Source organism: Schistocerca gregaria, chromosome 11 (genome assembly GCF_023897955.1).
Source record: "Schistocerca gregaria isolate iqSchGreg1 chromosome 11, iqSchGreg1.2, whole genome shotgun sequence".
NCBI lineage: Eukaryota > Metazoa > Arthropoda > Insecta > Orthoptera > Acrididae > Schistocerca > Schistocerca gregaria.
In genome coordinates this window covers 106,408,009-106,426,725 of record NC_064930.1, presented here as the reverse complement: position 1 = coordinate 106,426,725, position 18,717 = coordinate 106,408,009, and the positions used below count along the sequence as shown (strand labels likewise).

The 18,717-nt window shown below is 46.6% G+C and overlaps 1 protein-coding gene across 2 annotated transcripts in view; it reads left to right on the top strand.

Annotated features, from left to right (window-relative positions):
- LOC126295354 (putative sodium-dependent multivitamin transporter) overlaps positions 1 to 18,717 on the top strand; it is a 308,018-nt gene that overhangs the window by 186,917 nt on the left and 102,384 nt on the right. For both annotated transcript variants that reach the window (XM_049987826.1, XM_049987825.1), the window contains exon 2: positions 6,997 to 7,112. In XM_049987826.1, the coding sequence (XP_049843783.1) occupies positions 6,997 to 7,112 (116 nt within the window). The remainder of the gene's footprint in view (positions 1 to 6,996; positions 7,113 to 18,717) is intronic.

The window sequence follows — 18,717 nt, the reverse complement described above, 5'->3', positions numbered from 1 at the left end:
AGAGCCTCCAGAGGTTCCAAGCCCCAGGATAGGCAATTGCCCCTCGGCCACTGACCACTGTACCAGAGAGCCTACAGAGGTTCCAAGCCCTAGGATAGACCATTGCCCCTCGGCCACTGACCACTGTACCAGAGAGCCTCCAGAGGTTCCAAGCCCTAGGATAGGCCATTGCCCCTCGGCCACTGACCACTGTACCATAGAGCCTCCAGAGGTTCCAAGCCCTAGGATAGGCCATTGCCCCTCGGCCACTGACCACTGTACCATAGAGCCTCCAGAGGTTCCAAGCCCTAGGATAGGCCATTGCCCCTCGGCCACTGACCACTGTACCAGAGAGCCTCCAGAGGTTCCAAGCCCTAGGATAGGCCATTGCCCCTCGGCCACTGACCACTGTACCAGAGAGCCTAGAGGTTCCAAGCCCTAGGATAGGCCATTGCCCCTCGGCCACTGACCACTGTACCATAGAGCCTCCAGAGGCTCCAAGCCCTGGGATAGGCCATTGCCCCTCGACCACTGACCATTGTACCAGAGAGCCTCCAGAGTTTCCAAGCCCTAGGATAGGCAATTGTTCCTCGGCCACTGACCACTGTACCAGAGAGCCTCCAGAGGTTCCAAGCCCTAGGATAGACCATTGCCACTCGGCCACTGACCACTGTACCAGAGAGCTTTCAGAGGTTCCAAGCCCTAGGATAGGCCATTGCCCCTCGGCCACTGACCACTGTACCATAGAGCCTCCAGAGGTTCCAAGCCCTAGGATAGGCCATTGCCCCTAGGCCACTGACCACTGTACCAGTGAGCGTCCAGAGGTTTCAAGCCCTAGGATAGGCCATTGCCCCTCGCCCACTGTCCACTGTACCAGAGAGCGTCCAGAGGTTCCAAGCCCTAGGATAGGCCATTGCCCCTCGGCCACTGACCACTGTACCATAGAGCCTCCAGAGGTTCCAAGCCCTAGGTTAGGCCATTGCCTCTCGGCCACTGACCACTGTACAATAGAGCCTCCAGAGGTTCCAAGCCCTAGGATAGGGCATTACCCCTCGGCCACTGACCACTGTACCATAGAGCCTATAGAGGTTCCAAGCCCTAGGATAGGCCATTGCCCCTCAGCCACTGACCACTGTACCAGAGAGCCTCCAGAGGTTCCAAGCCCTAGGATAGGCCATTGTCCCTCGGCCACTGACCACTGTACCAGAGAGCCTCCAGAGGTTCCAAGCCCTAGGATAGGCCATTGCCCCTCGGCCACTGACCACTGTACCAGAGAGCCTCCAGAGGTTTCAAGCCCTAGGATAGGCCATTGCCCCTCGGCCACTGACCACGGTACTAGAGAGCCTCCAGAGGTTTCAAGCCCTAGGATAGGCCATTGCCCCTCGGCCACTGACCACTCTACCAGAGAGACTCCAGGGGTTCCAAGCCCTAGGATAGGCCATTGCCCCTCGGCCACTGACCACTGTACCATAGAGCCTCCAGAGGTTCCAATCCCTAGGATAGGCCATTGCCCCTTGGCCACTGACCACTGTACCATAGAGCCTCCAGAGCTTCCAAGCCATAGGATAGGACATTGCCCCTCGGCCACTGACCACTATACCAGAGAGCCTCCAGAGGTACCAAGCCCTAGGATAGGCCATTGCCCCTCGGCCACTGACCACTGTACCATAGAGCCTCCAGAGGTTCCAAGCCTTAGGATAGGCCATTGCTCCTCGGCCACTGACCACTGTACCAGAGAGCGTCCAGAGGTTCCAAGCCCTAGGATAGGCCATTGCCCCTCGGCCACTGACCACTGTACCAGAGAGCCTCCAGAGGTTCCAAGCCCTAGGATGGGCCATTGCCCCTCGGCCACTGACCACTGTACCAGAGAGCCTCCAGAGGTTCCAAGCTCTAGGATGGGCCATTGCCCCTCGGCCACTGACCACTGTACCATAGAGCCTCCAGAGGTTCCAAGCCCTAGGATAGGCCATTGCCCCTCAGACACTGACCACTGTAGCAGAGAGCCTGCAGAGGTTCCAAGCCCTAGGATAGGCCATTGCTCCTCGGCCACTGACCACTGTACCATAGAGCCTCCAGAGGTTCCAAGCCCTAGGATAGGCCATTGCTCCTTGGCCACTGACCACTGAACCAGAGAGCGTCCAGAGGTTCCAAGCCCTAGGATAGGCCATTGCCCCTCGGCCACTGACCACTGTACCAGAGAGCCTCCAGAGGTTCCAAGCCCTAGGATGGGCCATTGCCCCTCGGCCACTGACCACTGTACCAGAGAGCCTCCAGAGGTTCCAAGCCCTAGGATAGGCCATTGCCCCTCAGCCACTGACCACTGTACCAGATAGCGTCCAGAGGTTCCAAGCCCTAGGATAGGCCATTGCCCTCGGCCACCGACCACTGTACCATAGAGCCTCCAGAGGTTCCAAGCCCTAGGATAGGCCATTGCCCCTCGGCCACTGACCACTGTACCAGAGAGCCTCCAGCGGTTCCAAGCCCTAGGATAGGCCATTGCCCCTCGGCCACTGACCACTGTACCATAGAGCCTCCAGAGGTTCCAAGCCCTAGGATAGGCCATTGCCCCTCGGCCACTGACCACTGTACCAGAGAGCCTCCAGAGGTTCAAGCCCAAGGATAGGCCATTGCCCCTCGGCCACTGACCACTGTACCATAGAGCCTCCAGAGGTTCCAAGCCCTAGGATAGGCCATTGCCCCTCGGCCACTGACCACTGTACCATAGAGCCTCCAGAGGTTCCAAGCCCTAGGATAGGACATTGCCCCTCGGCCACTGACCACTGTACCATAGAGCCTCCAGGGGTTCCAAGCCCTAGGATAGGCCATTGCCCCTCGGCCACTGACCACTGTACCAGAGTGCCTCCAGAGGTTCCAAGCCTTAGGGTAGGCCATTGCCCCTTGATGCAACTATCGAAAAATGCCAACACTGCCACATGTCTTGCTACAGTGGTGGCATCACTTTCTGTCAAATCTACTACTACTACGTAATCAGGCCCAGTGGACCGCATGCATCTACAAATTTCCTCCTCCACTGTATTCTGTCCATTGTTGCTATCCGCCATTCGTCCACATGTATTGACACTCGGTTTAAATTTTCATGGAGTCCATGCCTCCAACGCTTCTTGGGTCTCCCTGGCGGTCTCCTTCCTGTAGGTGCGAAATCCAGGAGCTTCCGAGGCTATCTGTGATCCTACATCCGGGCCACATGACCGACCCACTGCATTCGTTTGGCTTTGACAGTTTCTGCTATGTTGGGCTGCTGGTATAGCTCCTCAAGCTCTCGGTTGTATCTGATTCTCCATTCGCCTGTATCCGCATCCAGAACCGGACCGAAGATCTTCTGAAGCACTTTTCTCTCATAAATGAGTAGCTTATGGAAGTCCTGTTTACGGACACTCCACATCTCACAGCCATACAGAACAACAGGCTGGATCAGGGTTTTGTACAGTCGAATCTTGAACTGTCTGGAGAGAGATTTGGACCGAAGCACTTGTGCTAGGCTGTGGTAAGATCGGTTTCCTGCTTGTATTCTGGCATTGATCTCTGCTTCACATTTCTGTTAAATCACTGAAGTTAAATGCTGTCGGGCTGAGCTACACCCGGACGGGTGAGCGTCCGGGTCTGCCGAGTGCTGCCGGGAACTGGGGTTCTCTCAGCCAGTGTGAGGCCGATTGAGAACCTGCTCGATTGAGAGGTAGCAGCTCTGGTCAGGAAAGCTGACAATGGTTGGGGGAGTGGTGTGCCGACCACATGCCTTTCCGTGTCTGCATCCAGTAATGACTGTCAGCTGAGTTACCAGCCGTTTGGTACTATTGGGCTCTCCAATGTCTGTTCAGATGGAGTTCATGTTTTCTGAACAAAACATCAAAATGAAACAAATCAGGAAAAACAGGTCAAATGTTTTGTGAAATGGTTTGCCCAGTAGTAAAAAGTAAAGTAGATTTGAGAAACATATATCCACCAATGGAACGATCTCGAAATCATATACGAGGGGCGTTTGAAAAGTCCATGCAAAGTCTGAGATATGGCACCACCGGCGCGTATCGAGATCATGTTTAGTCAGTAGGATCTTTAGAAAGAACGCACACCAAGTTGCAGCCATATTGGTCTATTTCTTTGTGTTTGGCATTCGTGTGAATCAAGGACGTAGAGTGATTGTGAAAAAATGGACGAAGAAGAATTTCGTGTGGTGAGTAAACACTACTTTATGAAAGGCAAAACGACTCAGGAGACTAAAGAGAAGGTTCATAAACATTACGGTGACTCTGCACCTTCGATTACAACAGTTTATAAGTGGCTTCAAAACTTTCGGAGTGGCCATATGGGCACAAGCGATGATGAACGTTCTGGACGCCCTGTGGAGGTTACGACTCCAGAAATCATTGATAAAATCCGTGATATGGTGATAGATCATAGAAGAGTTTGCCAGTGCTGTGGGCATCTAGAATGAATGGGTACATAGTATTTTCCATAAACATTTGGACATGAGAAAGCTATCCGCAAGATGCGTTCCGTGATTGTTCACGCTCGACCAAACACGGAATCGTGTGAAGTGCTGCAAACATGGTTTCCAGCTGTTCAGGAAGAATCTGCAGTACTGTGGATGAAACATGGATACATTACTATTCTGCTGAGACCAAACAACAATCATAACAATGGGTTACCAAGGGAGAATCTGCACCAAAGAAGGCGAAGACCAGTCCTTCGGCCGAACCGTGCGACTGCTACGGTCGCAGGTTCGACTCCTGCCTCGGGCATGGGTGTGTGTGCTGTCCTTAGGTTAGTTAGGTTTAAGTAGTTCGAAGTTCTAGGGGACTGATGACCTCAGAAGTTAAGTCACACAGTGCTCAGAGCCATTTTGAACCATCAACAGCCCAATGTCGGTGTTGATGGGCCCAGGCGAGGCGTAAAGTGCAGTCGGCTCCGAAAGCCCATATACATTGCGTTTTTTTGAATGGTTGTCGATAGCCCTGCATTGAGATTTTCAGTAATTTTGCAGAATGGTTGCACTTCTGTCATGTTGAACGATCTCTTCAGTCATCATTTGTCCCGTTCATGCATGATCTTTCACCGGCCGCAGCGATCGCGGAGATTTGATATTTTACCAGGTTTTTGATATTCGCAGTGCACTCGTGAAATGGTCGTACGGGAGAATCCCCACTTCATCGCTACCTCGGAGATGCTGTGTCCCATCGCTCGCATGCCAACCATAACACCACGTCCAAACTCACTCAAATCTTGATAACCTGCCACTGCAGCAGCAGTAACGAATCTAACAACTGCATCAGAGCCTTGCTGTCTTATGTGAGCGTTGCCGATCGTAGCGGGGTACTCTCCCTGTTTACGTATCTCTGTATTTGAATATGCATGCCTATACCAGTTCGTTTGGCCCTTCAGTGTATAACATACTTTTTGTGAGATAACAAATAATTTTAGGGCAGTGCATTAAAGACATAAAAGTAAAGACATAACAATTAATTGAATGATCTACACTCCTGGAAATGGAAAACAGAACACATTGACACCGGTGTGTCAGACCCACCATACTTGCTCCGGACACTGCGAGAGGGCTGTACAAGCAATGATCACACGCACGGCACAGCGGACACACCAGGAACCGCGGTGTTGGCCGTCGAATGGCGCTAGCTGCGCAGCATTTGTGCAACGCCCCTGTCAGTGTCAGCCAGTTTGCCGTGGCATATGGAGCTCCATCGCAGTCTTTAACACTGGTAGCATGCCGCGACAGCGTGGACGTGAACCGTATGTGCAGTTGACAGACTTTGAGCGAGGGCGTATAGTGGACATGCGGGAGGCCGGGTGGACGTACCGCCGAATTGCTCAACACGTGGGGCGTGAGGTCTCCACAGTACATCGATGTTGTCGCCAGTGGTCGGCGGAAGGTGCACGTGCCCATCGACCTGGGACCGGACCGCAGCGACGCACGGATGCACGCCAAGACCGTAGGTTCCTACGCAGTGCCATAGGGGACCGCACCGCCACTTACCAGCAAATTAGGGACACTGTTGCTCCTGGGGTATCGGCGAGGACCATTCGCAACCGTCTCCATGAAGCTGGGCTACGGTCCCACACACCGTTAGGCCGTCTTCCGCTCACGCCCCAACATTGTGCAGCCCGCCTCCAGTGGTGTCGCGACAGGCGTGAATGGAGGGACGAATGGAGACGTGTCGTCTTCAGCGATGAGAGTCGCTTCTGCCTTGGTGCCAATGATGGTCGTATGCATGTTTGGTGCCGTGCAGGTGAGCGCCACAATCAGGACTGCATACGACCAAGGCACACAGGGCCAACACCCGGCATCATGGTGTGGGGAGCGATCTCCTACACTGGCCGTACACCTCTGGTGATCGTCGAGGGGACACTGAATAGTGCATGGTACATCCAAACCGTCATCGAACCCATCGTTCTACCATTCCTAGACCGGCAAGGGAACTTGCTGTTCCAACAGGACAATGCACGTCCGCATGTATCCCGTGCCACCCAACGTGCTCTAGAAGGTGTAAGTCAACTACCCTGGCCAGCAAGATCTCCGGATCTGTCCCCCATTGAGCATGTTTGGGACTGGATGAAGTGTCGTCTCACGCGGTCTGCACGTCCAGCACGAACGCTGGTCCAACTGAGGCGCCAGGTGGAAATGGCATGGCAAGCCGTTCCACAGGACTACATCCAGCATCTCTACGATCGTCTCCATGGGAGAATAGCAGCCCGCATTGCTGCGAAAGGTGGATATACACTGTACTAGTGCCGACATTGTGCATGCTCTGTTGCCTGTGTCTATGTGCCTGTGGTTCTGTCAGTGTGATCATGTGATGTATCTGACCCCAGGAATGTGTCAATAAAGTTTCCCCTTCCTGGGACAATGAATTCACGGTGTTCTTATTTCAATTTCCAGGAGTGTATTATCAGGACATGATAAGTCGATGCAATAAATTAATCTAGTTACCGAAAAGCCTAATCAACTGAGTCTCTCTGATAGCCGTCTACTCTCTGTACGTGTTGCAGCCCAGACGGCCACGCTTGGAGTGTGGGACTACGTGGTACTGGTGGCGATGCTGATCATATCCATGGGGATCGGCGTCTACTACCGCTTCACAGGCGGCCGCCAGAAGACCACTCAGGTAGGTCACACCAGAAGAAGAAGAAGAAATCATGAGCGCGCTGCGATGGTACTTAGCGATTACTGCTTGTGTAGTTTCTCTTCCAGACAGATCGCATACGTGCAAACCAGTCGAATCTTTACCTGTACGCTTCAGGTACTTGGGCTATGTATGGATCTGTTTGAAAAAGAATAGCTCGATTTAGTAATAGGGTGAAGCCGTGCACATCTGCTTTCATGCCCCGCACCTAATTCGCTGCAAATACACTACTGGCCATTAAAATTGCATACACCAAGAAGAAATGCAGGTGATAAACGGGTATTAATTGGACAGATACATTATATTAGAACTTAATTCCCCCCCTATTGAACCATGGACCTTACCGTTGGTGGGGAGGCTTGCGTGCCTCAGCGATACAGATAGCCGTACCGTAGGTGCAACCACGACGGAGGGGTATCTGTAGAGAGGCCAGACAAACGTGTGGTTCCTGAAGAGGGGCCTTTTCAGTAGCTGCAGGGGCAACAGTCTGGATGATTTGACTGATCTGGCCTTGTAACACTAACCAAAACGGCCTTGCTGTGCTGGTACTGCGAACGGCTGAAAGCAAGGGGAAACTACAGCCGTAATTTTTGCCGAGAGCATGCAGCTTTACTGTATGGTTAAATGATGATGGCGTCCTCTTGGGTAAAATATTCTGGAGCTAAAATAGTACCCCATTTGGATCTCCAGGCGGGGACTACTCAAGAGGATGTCGTTATCAGGAGAAAGAAAACTGGCGTTCTACGGATCGGAGTGTGGAATGTCAAATCCCTTAATCGGGCAGGTAGGTTAGAAAATTTAAAAAGGGAAATGGATAGGTTAAAGTTAGATATACTGGGAATTAGTCAAGTTCAGTAGCAGGAGGAACAAGACTTTTGCTCAGGTCAATACATCGTTATAAATACAAAATCAAATAGGGGTAATGCAGGAGTAGGTTTAATAATGAATAAGAAAATAGGAGTGCGGGTAAGCTACTACAAACAGCATAGTGAACGGTTTATTGTGGCCAAGATAGACACGAAGCCCACGCATACTACACTAGTACAAGGTTATATGCCAACTAGCTCTGCAGATGATGAAGGAATTGAAGAAATGTGTGATGAAATAAAAGAAATTATTCAGATAGTGAAGGCTGACGAAAATTTAATATTCATGGGTGACTGGAATTCGGTAGAGGGAAAAGGGAGAGAAGGAAACATACTAGGAGAATATGGATTGGGACTAAGAAATGAAAGAGGAAGGCGCCAGGTAGAATTTTGCACAGAGCACAACTTAATCATAGCTGACACTTGCTTCAAGAATCATTAAAGAAGGCTATATACATGGAAGAAGCCTGGAGATACTGACTGGTTTCAGATAGATTATATAATGGTAAGACAGAGATTAAGGAACCAGGTTTTAAATTGTAAGACATTTCCAGTGGCAGATGTGGACTCTGATCGCAATCTATTGGCTATGAACTGTAGATTAAAACGGAAGAAACTGCAGAAAGCTGCGAATTTAAGGAGATGGGACCTGGATAAACTGACTAAACCAGAGGTTGCACAGAGTTCCATGGAGATCATAAGGGAACAATTGACAAGAATGGGGGAAAGGAATACAGTAGAAGAAGAATGGGTAGCTCAGAGGGATCAAGTAGTAAAGGCAGCAGAGGATCAATTACGTAAAAAGACGAGTGCTAGTAGAAATCCTTGGGTTGACAGAAGAAATATTGAATTTAATTGGCGAAAGGAGAAAATATAAAAATGCAGTAAATGAAGCAGGCAAAAAGGAATACAAACGTCTCAAAAATGAGATCGACAAGAAGTGCAAAATGGCTAACCAGGGATGGCTAGAGGAGAGATGTAAGGATGTAGAGGCTTATCTCACTAGGGGTAAGATAGATACTGCCTACACAAAAATTAAAGAGGCCTTTGGAGAAAAGAGAGCCACTTGTATGAATATCAAGATCTCAGATAGAAACCCAGTTCTAAGCAAAGAAGGGAAAGCAGAAAGGTGGAAGGAGTATATAGAGGATCTATACAAGGACGATGTATTTGAGTACAATATTATGGAAATGGAAGAGGATGTAGATGAATATGAATGAAATGGGAGATAAGATATTGCCTGAAGAGTTTGACAGAGCACTGAAAGACCTGAGTCGAAACAAGGCCCTGGGAGTAGACAATATTCCATTAGAACTACTGACGGCCTAGGAAGAGCCTACTCTACCATCTGGTGAGCAAGATGTATGAGACAAGCGAAATTCCCTCAGACTTCAAGAAGAATATAATAATTCCAGTCCCAAAGAAAGCAGGTGTTGACAGATGTGAAAATTACCAAACTATCAGTTTAATAAGTCACAGCTGCAAAATACTAACGCGAATTCTTTACAGACGAATGGAAAAACTAGTAGAAGCCGACCTCGGGGAGGATCAATTTGGATTCCGTAGAAATGTTGGAACACGTGAGGCAATACTGACCTTACGACTTACCTTAGAAGAAAGATTAAGGAAAGGCAAACCTACGTTTCTAGCATTTGTAGACTTAGAGAAACCTTTTGACAATGTTGACTGGAATACTCTCTTTCAAATTCTAGAGGTGGCAGGGGTAAAATACAGGGAGCGAAAGGCTATTTCCAATTTGTACCGAAACCAGATGTCAGTTACAAGACTCAAGGGGCATGAAAGGGGAGTAGTGGTTGGGAAGGGAGTGAGACAGGGTTGTAGCCTATCCCTGATGTTATTCAATCTGTATATTGAGCAAGCAGTGAAAGAAACAAAAGAAAAATTTAGAGTAGGTATTAAAATCCATGGAGAAGAAATAAAAACTTTGAGGTTCGCCGATGAGATTTTAATTCTGTCACAGACAGCAAATGACTTGGAAGAGCAGTTGAACGGAATGGACAGTGTCTTGAAAGGAGGATATAAGAGGAACATCAACAAAAGTAAAACGAGGATAATGGAATGTAGTCGAGTCAACTCGTGTGATGCTGAGGGAATTAGATTAGGAAATGAGACACTTAAAGTAGTAAAGAAGTTTTGCTATTTGGGAAGCAAAATAACTGATGATGGTCGAAGTAGAGAGGATATAAAATATAGACTGGCATTGGCGAGGAGAGTGTTTCTGAAGAAGAGAAATTTGTTAACATTGAGTATAGATTTAAGTGTCAGGAAGTTGTTTCTGAAAGTATTTGTATGGGGTGTAGCCATGTATGGAAGCGAAACGTGGACAATAAATAGTTTGGACGAGAAGAGAATAGAAGCTTTCGAAATGCGGTGCTACAGAAGAATGCTGAAGATTAGGTGGGTAGATAACGTAACTAATGAGGAGGTATTGAATGGGATTAAGGAGAAGAGAAGTGTGTGGTACAACTTGATTAGAAGAAGGGATCGGTTGATAGGACATCACAACTCGACAACTGGCTCTACAGTTGTCGGTCAGGATTGGAGGGCGTCTGCAGTGATCGAGACCCTCGGATATTCAAAGAGGTGCTTACAACGGGTTCCACGAATGCTCACAGCAGACCACGAGATTCAGATACAGGCCATTTCGTCTGAATTGTTGGAGAGTTTTGAGACCGACAGAGGGGTGTTTCTGTAACGGTTCGTTGTGGGGGACGAAAGCTGGGTGCACCACTTTGCGACGGAAACAAAAAGGCAGTATGTGGAGGGGCTCCATCCTATTCACCACAAAAGAAGAAATTTGAGACAACCCCCTCTGCAGGAAAAGTCACGGTGACAGACTTCTAGGATTGTGATGGTGTCTTTCTCGTGGATGTGGTGCCAAGAGAGTCAACAATCATTTCAGAGGGGTACGTGAAGACTCTAATAAACTCAAGAACAGTTTCCGACGTGTTCAGTTGGACAAGAATCCAGCAGAAGTCTTGCTCAACTACTATAATGTACACCCAAACACAAGTCTGAGAATCCGGGGACATATCGTCAAATTGCGTATCATTGCCTCATCCACCGTACAGGCTACACCTGTCATCCTCGGACGTCTTTGGGCAGCTTAAAGATTCTCTACAGTGAACACACTTTGTAGATGACGAGAGTGTCATTCAAGCAGTGAAAACATGGCTACGTATACATGACAAGAGCTTTTACCAGCAGGGAATACAATGTTGACGTATGACCATGGAATGTGATGGAGACTGCATAGAAAAATAGGACATGGACAACACAGGATGATGTATGTAGTCACCAAATTGTGACTCTTAACAATAAATATGATATGAAAAAAAAGTGGGACTTTATTAGGAGCGTTTGAAAAGTCCGTGCAAAGTCCGACAGATGGCACCACCAGCGCGAATCGAGGTCATATTTAGTTAGGAACATCTTTGGAAAGGATGCACACTAAGTGTCAGACATATTGGTATATCTCTTTGTGTTTGGCATTCGTGTGAATCAAGGAAGTCAAGTGATTATAAAAAAAATGGACGAAGAAGAATTTCGTGTGGTGATAAAACATTACTTTATGCAATGCAAATCGCCTCAGAAGACTAAAGAGAAGCTTGATAAACATCATGGTGACTTTGCACCTTCGATTAGAACAGTTTATAAGTGGTTTCAAAATTTTCTGAGTGGCCATATGGGCACAAGTGATGTTGAACGTTCTGGACGCCCTGTGGAGGTTACGACTCCAGGAATCATTGATAAAATCCGTGGTATCGTGATGGATGACAGAAGAGTTAAGGTGTGTGAGTTTGCTAGTGCTGTGGGCATCTCGAATGAACGGGTAATTAATATTTTGCGTAAACATTTGGACATGAGAAAGCTATGCTCAAGATGGCTTCCGCGATTGCTCACAGTTGACCAAGAACAGAATCATGTGAAATGTTGCAAGGATGGTTTGCAGCTGTTCAGGAAGAATCCGCAGGACTTTAAGCGTCACTCCACACAATAACGTTTACGGCTCTTCAATCGTCCAGTCTTTACACTCCTTACCTCAAGCGAGGCGTCGTTTGTCATTCACTGACGTGATGTGTGGCTTATGAGCAGCCGCTCGACCGTGACATCCCAGTTTTCTCATCTCCCGACTGTCTTAGCACTTGCAGTGGATCCTGATGCAGTTTGGAATTCCTGTGCGATGGTCTGGATAGATGTCTGCCTATTACACATTACGGCCCTCTTCAACTGTCGGCGGTCTCTGTCAGTCAACAGACGAGATCGGCCTGTACGCTTTTGTGCTGTACGTGTCCCTTGACGTTTCCACTACACTATCACATCGGAAACAGTGAAGCTAGGGATGTTTAGGAGTGTGGAAGTCTCGCGTACAGACGTATGACACAAGTGACACCCAGTCACCTGACCACGTTCGAACTCCGTGAATTCCGCGGAGCACCCCATTCTGCTCTCCGACGATGTCTAATGACTGCTGAGGTCGCTAATATGGAGTACCTGGCAGTAGGTGGCAGCACAATGCCCGTAAGATGAAAAACGTATGTTTTTCAGGGTGTCCGGATACTTATGATTGCATAATGTACTTGGCCACAGTTGATTTGGGGTACCCGAAGAATCCAACAATTTCAGTGAGCGAGAGGACTTCCGATAATCGTGGCTCTTCGCTTGTATTCCACTCTTGTCCGTAACCGTCCGGCCATTTTGAGGTTCTGATGTTTACTATACTGTTTACTATAAGAATGAACGTGATGTGAACATTACGCCATGTATTCTTCCGCTTTTGTTTGAATCTCATAGGATTTCGTTTCACGTGGAGCCGAAGCCAAGCTGTGACCAGTACTGTCAAGTGCGATCTTAAGGATGCGTTTTATGCTGTGTTACTCGTACATCGACTGAGCGATAATACGGGACAACAGCTTTAGCGGCGCATTTGACTTGGACAGCTCTGGCCGGTCAGCTGGTGCAGCTAGCCTGGTGTGGCGTGGCCAGCTGCAGTTCACACGTAAAAAGGGACAAGCAGAGGAGCGATATAGCTTGGAATGTCATTTAATTTTCAAAGAGAACAAAATAATATTCGGCGAAACCCCAGCACTACCGCGCGCTTTTTACTTTATCAGAGAGGACAAAATGCTCTCTCTCTCACCTGACATTGTATTCTAATTAGAAACAAGAGTGATGGAAATTTCTTACTTAAAAATAGTGTAATTTTTCTGAGCGAACTGTGTGTGATGCGCAAGCAGGAAGTGTCACTTGCTAAGTTGATAACGAGTCGATCAACAACGGAATCCACGAAGCCAATCAGGCGCCACATATTCTACTCTACGAGCCGTTCTGTATCCCGCCAGCGTTAGGCAAACACGTGGAAAAGTTGCGTGCGTTAGTTCCGGTATGTCTGGCAACTTAACAGTCACGTTATTGCTCGATCCAGGAAGCGGCATCGCCGTAGTGGTTACAGCGGTTCCCGTGAGATCACCGGCGTTGAACGCTGTCGGGCGTGGCCGGCACTTGGATGGGTGACCATCCAGCCGCCACGCTCTGTTGCCATTTTTCAAGGTGCACGCAGCCTCGTGGTGCCAATTGAGGAGCTATTCTTCCGAATAGTAGCGGCTCCGGTCAAAGAAAACCCTCATAACGACCAGGAGAGCGGTGTGCTGACCACACGCCCCTACTATCCACATCCTGAGATGAGGATGACACGGCGGTCGGACGGTCCCGATGGGCCAATTGTGGCCTGAAGACGGAGTGCTTTATTTCTCGATCCAAATCCCTGAACATGGCTCCGGGTCAGTTCTGTTGGGTTCGTATTGTAATGGGTACAGTGGCAAATGTAAAAATGCAGCATTTGTATGGTGTACTCGATGCTGTGAAAATGATTGTTTTCCATGTTTCTACGACACTTACCTGTGGCATAAAACAATGGACATAGTCCAAATAAAGAGTATTTGGTTTTTCATTTTTGCCTTAAGAATGAAATTGTTAAGTTCACTTAATTTAAGCAACCTTATTTATATGTATGATATGCCGTTTAGTATTGCAGGTAACTCTAAAATATTTTTGTTCATTGATGACACTAGTTTGGTGGTAAAGGACGTTGTGTGCAACATTGACTCGGTTTCAAATAGTGCAGTACATGACCGAAGTTCATGGCTTGTAGAAGATAAACTAACGTTAAATCACAGTAAGATTCAGTTTTTACAGTTTCTAACACAGAATTCAACATAAACTGTTGTTTTAATTTCAAAGAACGGGCATATGATTAGTGAAACTGAACAGTTCAAATTTCTAGGTGTTCAGTTAAATAGTAAGCTGTCGTGAAAAGCCCACGTTCAGCATCTTCTGCAAAGGCGTAATATGCCATTTTTACTATTCCAACGGTATCAGAAGTGAGTGATCGTTCGACACGAAAATTAGTCTACTTTCCATTCGCTAATGTCGTATGGTATTATGTTTTGGGGTAACCCTTCCCATTCTAAAAGGATGTTTTTGGCTCAGAAAGGGGCGGTTCGGGCAATGGGTGGTGTGAGCTCACGAACCTCTTGTCGACCTCTGTTCACGAGTCTGGGTATTTTCACATTGGCCTCTCAATATGTATATTCCTTATTGTCGTTTCTTGTTACCAATATTAGTTTATTCCCAAGAATAAGCAGCTTTCACTCGGTTAATACTCGGCAGAAATCAAAGCTGCATTTGGATCTGACTTCCTTAACTCGTGTGCAAAAAGGTGTGCAGTATACTGCTGCATCCATTTCCAACAAGCTACCACTCGGATTCAAAAATCTTAGCAGAAATTCACGCGCTTTCAAATCGAAACTGAAGAGTTTCCTCATGGGTCACTCCTTATATTCTGTCGAAGAGTTCCTTGAAAAATTAAGCTGATTTTTATTGTACTGGTGATAGCGTTTACTATAAGTTATGGACTGACTTTTTCAGGTTCATGAACATATACTTTTATCTGTTATTACTTCTATGTTGTAATTTCATGTACTGACACAGTCCATGACCTTGGAGATTTGCTCCTCAATTTGGTCCTACGGAACTTGCCGTGTAAATAAAAAAATAAATGTATTAACAGTCTATAATAAAATATTATACATGGAAGAATCCTGGAGATACTAAAAGGTATCAGATAGATTATATAATGGTGAGACAGAGATTTAGGAATCAGGTTTTAAATTGTAGGACATTTCCAGGGGCAGATGTGGACTCTGACCACAATCTATTGTTTATGACCTGTAGGTTAAAACTGAAGAAGCTGCAAAAAGGTGGGAATTTAAGGACATGGGATCTGGATAAGCTGAAAGAACCAGAGGTTGTAAAGAGTTTCAAGGAGAGCATAAGGGAACAATTGACAGCAATGGGGGAAAGAAACACAGTAGAAGAAGAATGGGTAGCTCTGAGGGATGAAGTAGTGAAGGCAGCAGAGGATGAAGTAGGTAAAAAGACGAAGGCTGCTAGAAATCCTTGGGTAACAGAAGAAATATTGAATTTAATTGACGAAAGGAGAAAATATAAGAATGCAGTAAATGAAGCAGGCAAAAAGGAATACAAACGTCTCAAAAATGAGATCGACAGGAAGTGCAAAATGGCTAAACAGGGATGGCTAGAGGACAAATGTAAGGATGTAGAAGCTTATCTCGCTAGGGGTAAGATAGATAGTGCCTACAGGAAAATTAAAGAGACCTTTGGAGAGAAGAGAACCACGTGTATGAATATCAAGAGCTCAGATGGCAACCCAGTTCTAAGCGAAGAAGGGAAGGCAGAAAGGTGGAAGGAGTATATAGAAGGTTTATACAAGGGCGATGTACTTAAGGACAATATTATGGAAATGGAAGAGGATGTAGATGAAGACGAAATGGGACGTAAGATACTGCGTGAAGAGTTTGACAGAGCACTGAAAGACCTGAGTCGAAACAAGGCCCTGGGAGTAGACAATATTCCATTAGAACTACTGACGGCCTTGGGAGAGCCTACTCTACCATCTGGTGAGCAAGATGTATGAGACAGGCGAAATTCCCTCAGACTTCATGAAGAATATAATAATTCCAATCCCAAAGAAAGCAGGTGTTGACAGATGTGAAAATTACCGAACTATCAGTTTAATAAATCACGGCTGCAAAATACTAACGCGAATTCTTTACAGACGAATGGAAAAACTAGTAGAAGCCGACCTCGGGGAATATCAATTTGGAATCCGTAGAAATGTTGGAACACGTGAGGCAATACTGACCCTACGACTTATCTTAGAAGAAAGATTAAGGAAAGGCAAACCTACGTTTCTAGCATTTGTAGACTTAGAGAAAGCTTTTGACGATGTTGACTGGAATACTCTCTTTCAAATTCTGAAGGTGGCAGGGGTAAAATACAGGGAGCGAAAGGCTATTTACAATTTGTACAGAAACCAGATGGCAGTTATTAGAATCGAGGGGCATGAAAGGGAAGCAGTGGTTGGGAAAGGAGTGAGACAGGGTTGTAGCCTCTCCCCAATGTTATTCAATCTATATATTGAGCAAACAGTAAAGGAAACAAAAGATAAATTTGGAGTAGGTATTAAAATTCATGGAGAAGAAGTAAAAACTTTGAGGTTCGCCGATGACATTGTAATTCTGTCGGTCAGCAAAGGACTTGGAAGAGCAGTTGAACAGAATCGACAGTGTCTTGAAAAGAGGATATAAGATGAACATCAACAAAAGCGAAAAGGATAATGAATGTAGTCAAATTAAATCGGGTGATGCTGAGGGAATTAGATTAGGAAATGAGACACTTAAAGTAGTAAAGGAGTTTTGCTATTTAGGAAGTAAAATAACTGATGATGGTCGAAGTAGAGAGGATATAAAATGTAGACTGGCAATGGCAAGGAAAGCGTTTCTGAAGAAGAGAAATTTGTTAACATTGAGTATAGATTTAAGTGTCAGGAAGTCGTTTCTGAAAGTATTTGTTTGGAGTGTAGCCATGTATGGAAGTGAAACATGGACGATAACTAGTTTGGACAAGAAGAGAATAGAAGGTTTCGAAATGTGGTGCTACAGAAGAATGCTGAAGATTAGATAGGTAGATCACGTAACTAATGAGGAGGTATTGAATAGGATTGGGGAGAAGAGAAGTGTGTGGCACAACTTGTCTAGAAGAAGGGATCGGTTGGTAGGACATGTTCTGAGGCATCAAGGGATCACAAATTTAGCATTGGAGGGCAGCGTGGAGGGTAAAAATTGTAGAGGGAGACCAAGAGATGAATGCAGTAAGCAGATTCAGAAGGATGTAGGTTGCAGTACATACTTGGAGATGAAGAAGCTTGCACAGAATAGGGTAGCATGGAGAGCTGCATCAAACTACTCTCTGAACCGAAGACAACAACAACAACAACAACAACCAGAGCACAACAGTGCAGAGGCTGTGACTGTACACGAGTTTTTGAATAAAAGCTATGTAGCCAAAGCGCGATGAAGAAATACATTGATGACTGTTAATGCATTTGAATGTCTTTAAGTTCCATTTAACGTAACTTTGTAATATGATATCTAACACAGAAGTAGGAATTACTTCCAAGAGCCTAACAACACCAGAGTACGTGTGCAATCATGGTGTTTGCGTTTGCTTATATCTAGTTTATTCTTTTGGTGAGCGGAGTATATATGCCTATGGCATCCAGGAACGGCAATCGCTACGTCCCGCGGAACTGTGATATGACGGAAAATTCAAAGTGAAGTTTGTCCGTATTTAAGCGCCCACCCTTTTTCTAATAAATAAGTAGCACCTACTTCCAGAAACGTAACATCACCGATGTGCAAGGGTCACTCCAAAAGAAATGCACACTATTTTTGTAAAAATACAGTTTTTATTCTTCTTGTGTGAAAGTTTTACAGTGTGTAGATACATCCATCCCGCTTGTTTTCAAACTTAGTTCAACCTGTTCCCGTAAGTGGCGCCGTCACAGCATGTCTTCAAGATGGCTGCTACACTTGACGTTCGTCAGAAGCAACGTGCAGTCATAGAATTCCTGTAGCGTGAAAATGAGACAGCGGGAAACATGCACAAGAGGTTGAAAGAGGTGTATGGAGATGCTGCTGTCGATGGCAGTGCAGTTACTCGGTGGGCAAGCAGGTTACGTGGTGAAAGCGGGCACGGCAATATTGAGGATTGTCCTCGTACTGCATACACTCCAGACAATGTGCAGAGAGTTACCGAACTGGGGACTGCTGACAGACACATCACAGTGAACGAACTGTCACGCTACGTTGGGATAGGGGAAGGAAGTGTTTGCGGGATACTGAAAGTGTTGGCGTTAAAAAAGGTTTGTGCCAGGTGGGTTCTCAGGATGTTGACAGTGGCTCACAAAGAAACAAGAAAAACGGTATGCAGCGAACTTTTGGAACAGTACGAGAACGATGGAGACGAATTTCTTGGAAGAATTGTGACAGGTGATGAAACGTGGCTCCATCATTTTTCACCAGAGACGAAGAGGCAATCAATGGAGCGGCATCATGCAAATTCACCAAAGAAAAAAAAAAAATTCAAAACCACACCTTATGCCGGAAAAGTTATGGCTACGGTGTTTTTCGATTCCGAAGGACTCTCGCTTGTGGGCATCGTGCCAAGTGGAACCACCATAAATTCTGATGCATATGTGACGACACTGAAGAAACTTCAAGCTCGACAGACTCGTGTTCGACCACATCGGCAAAAGCAGGATGCTTTGCTGTTGCACG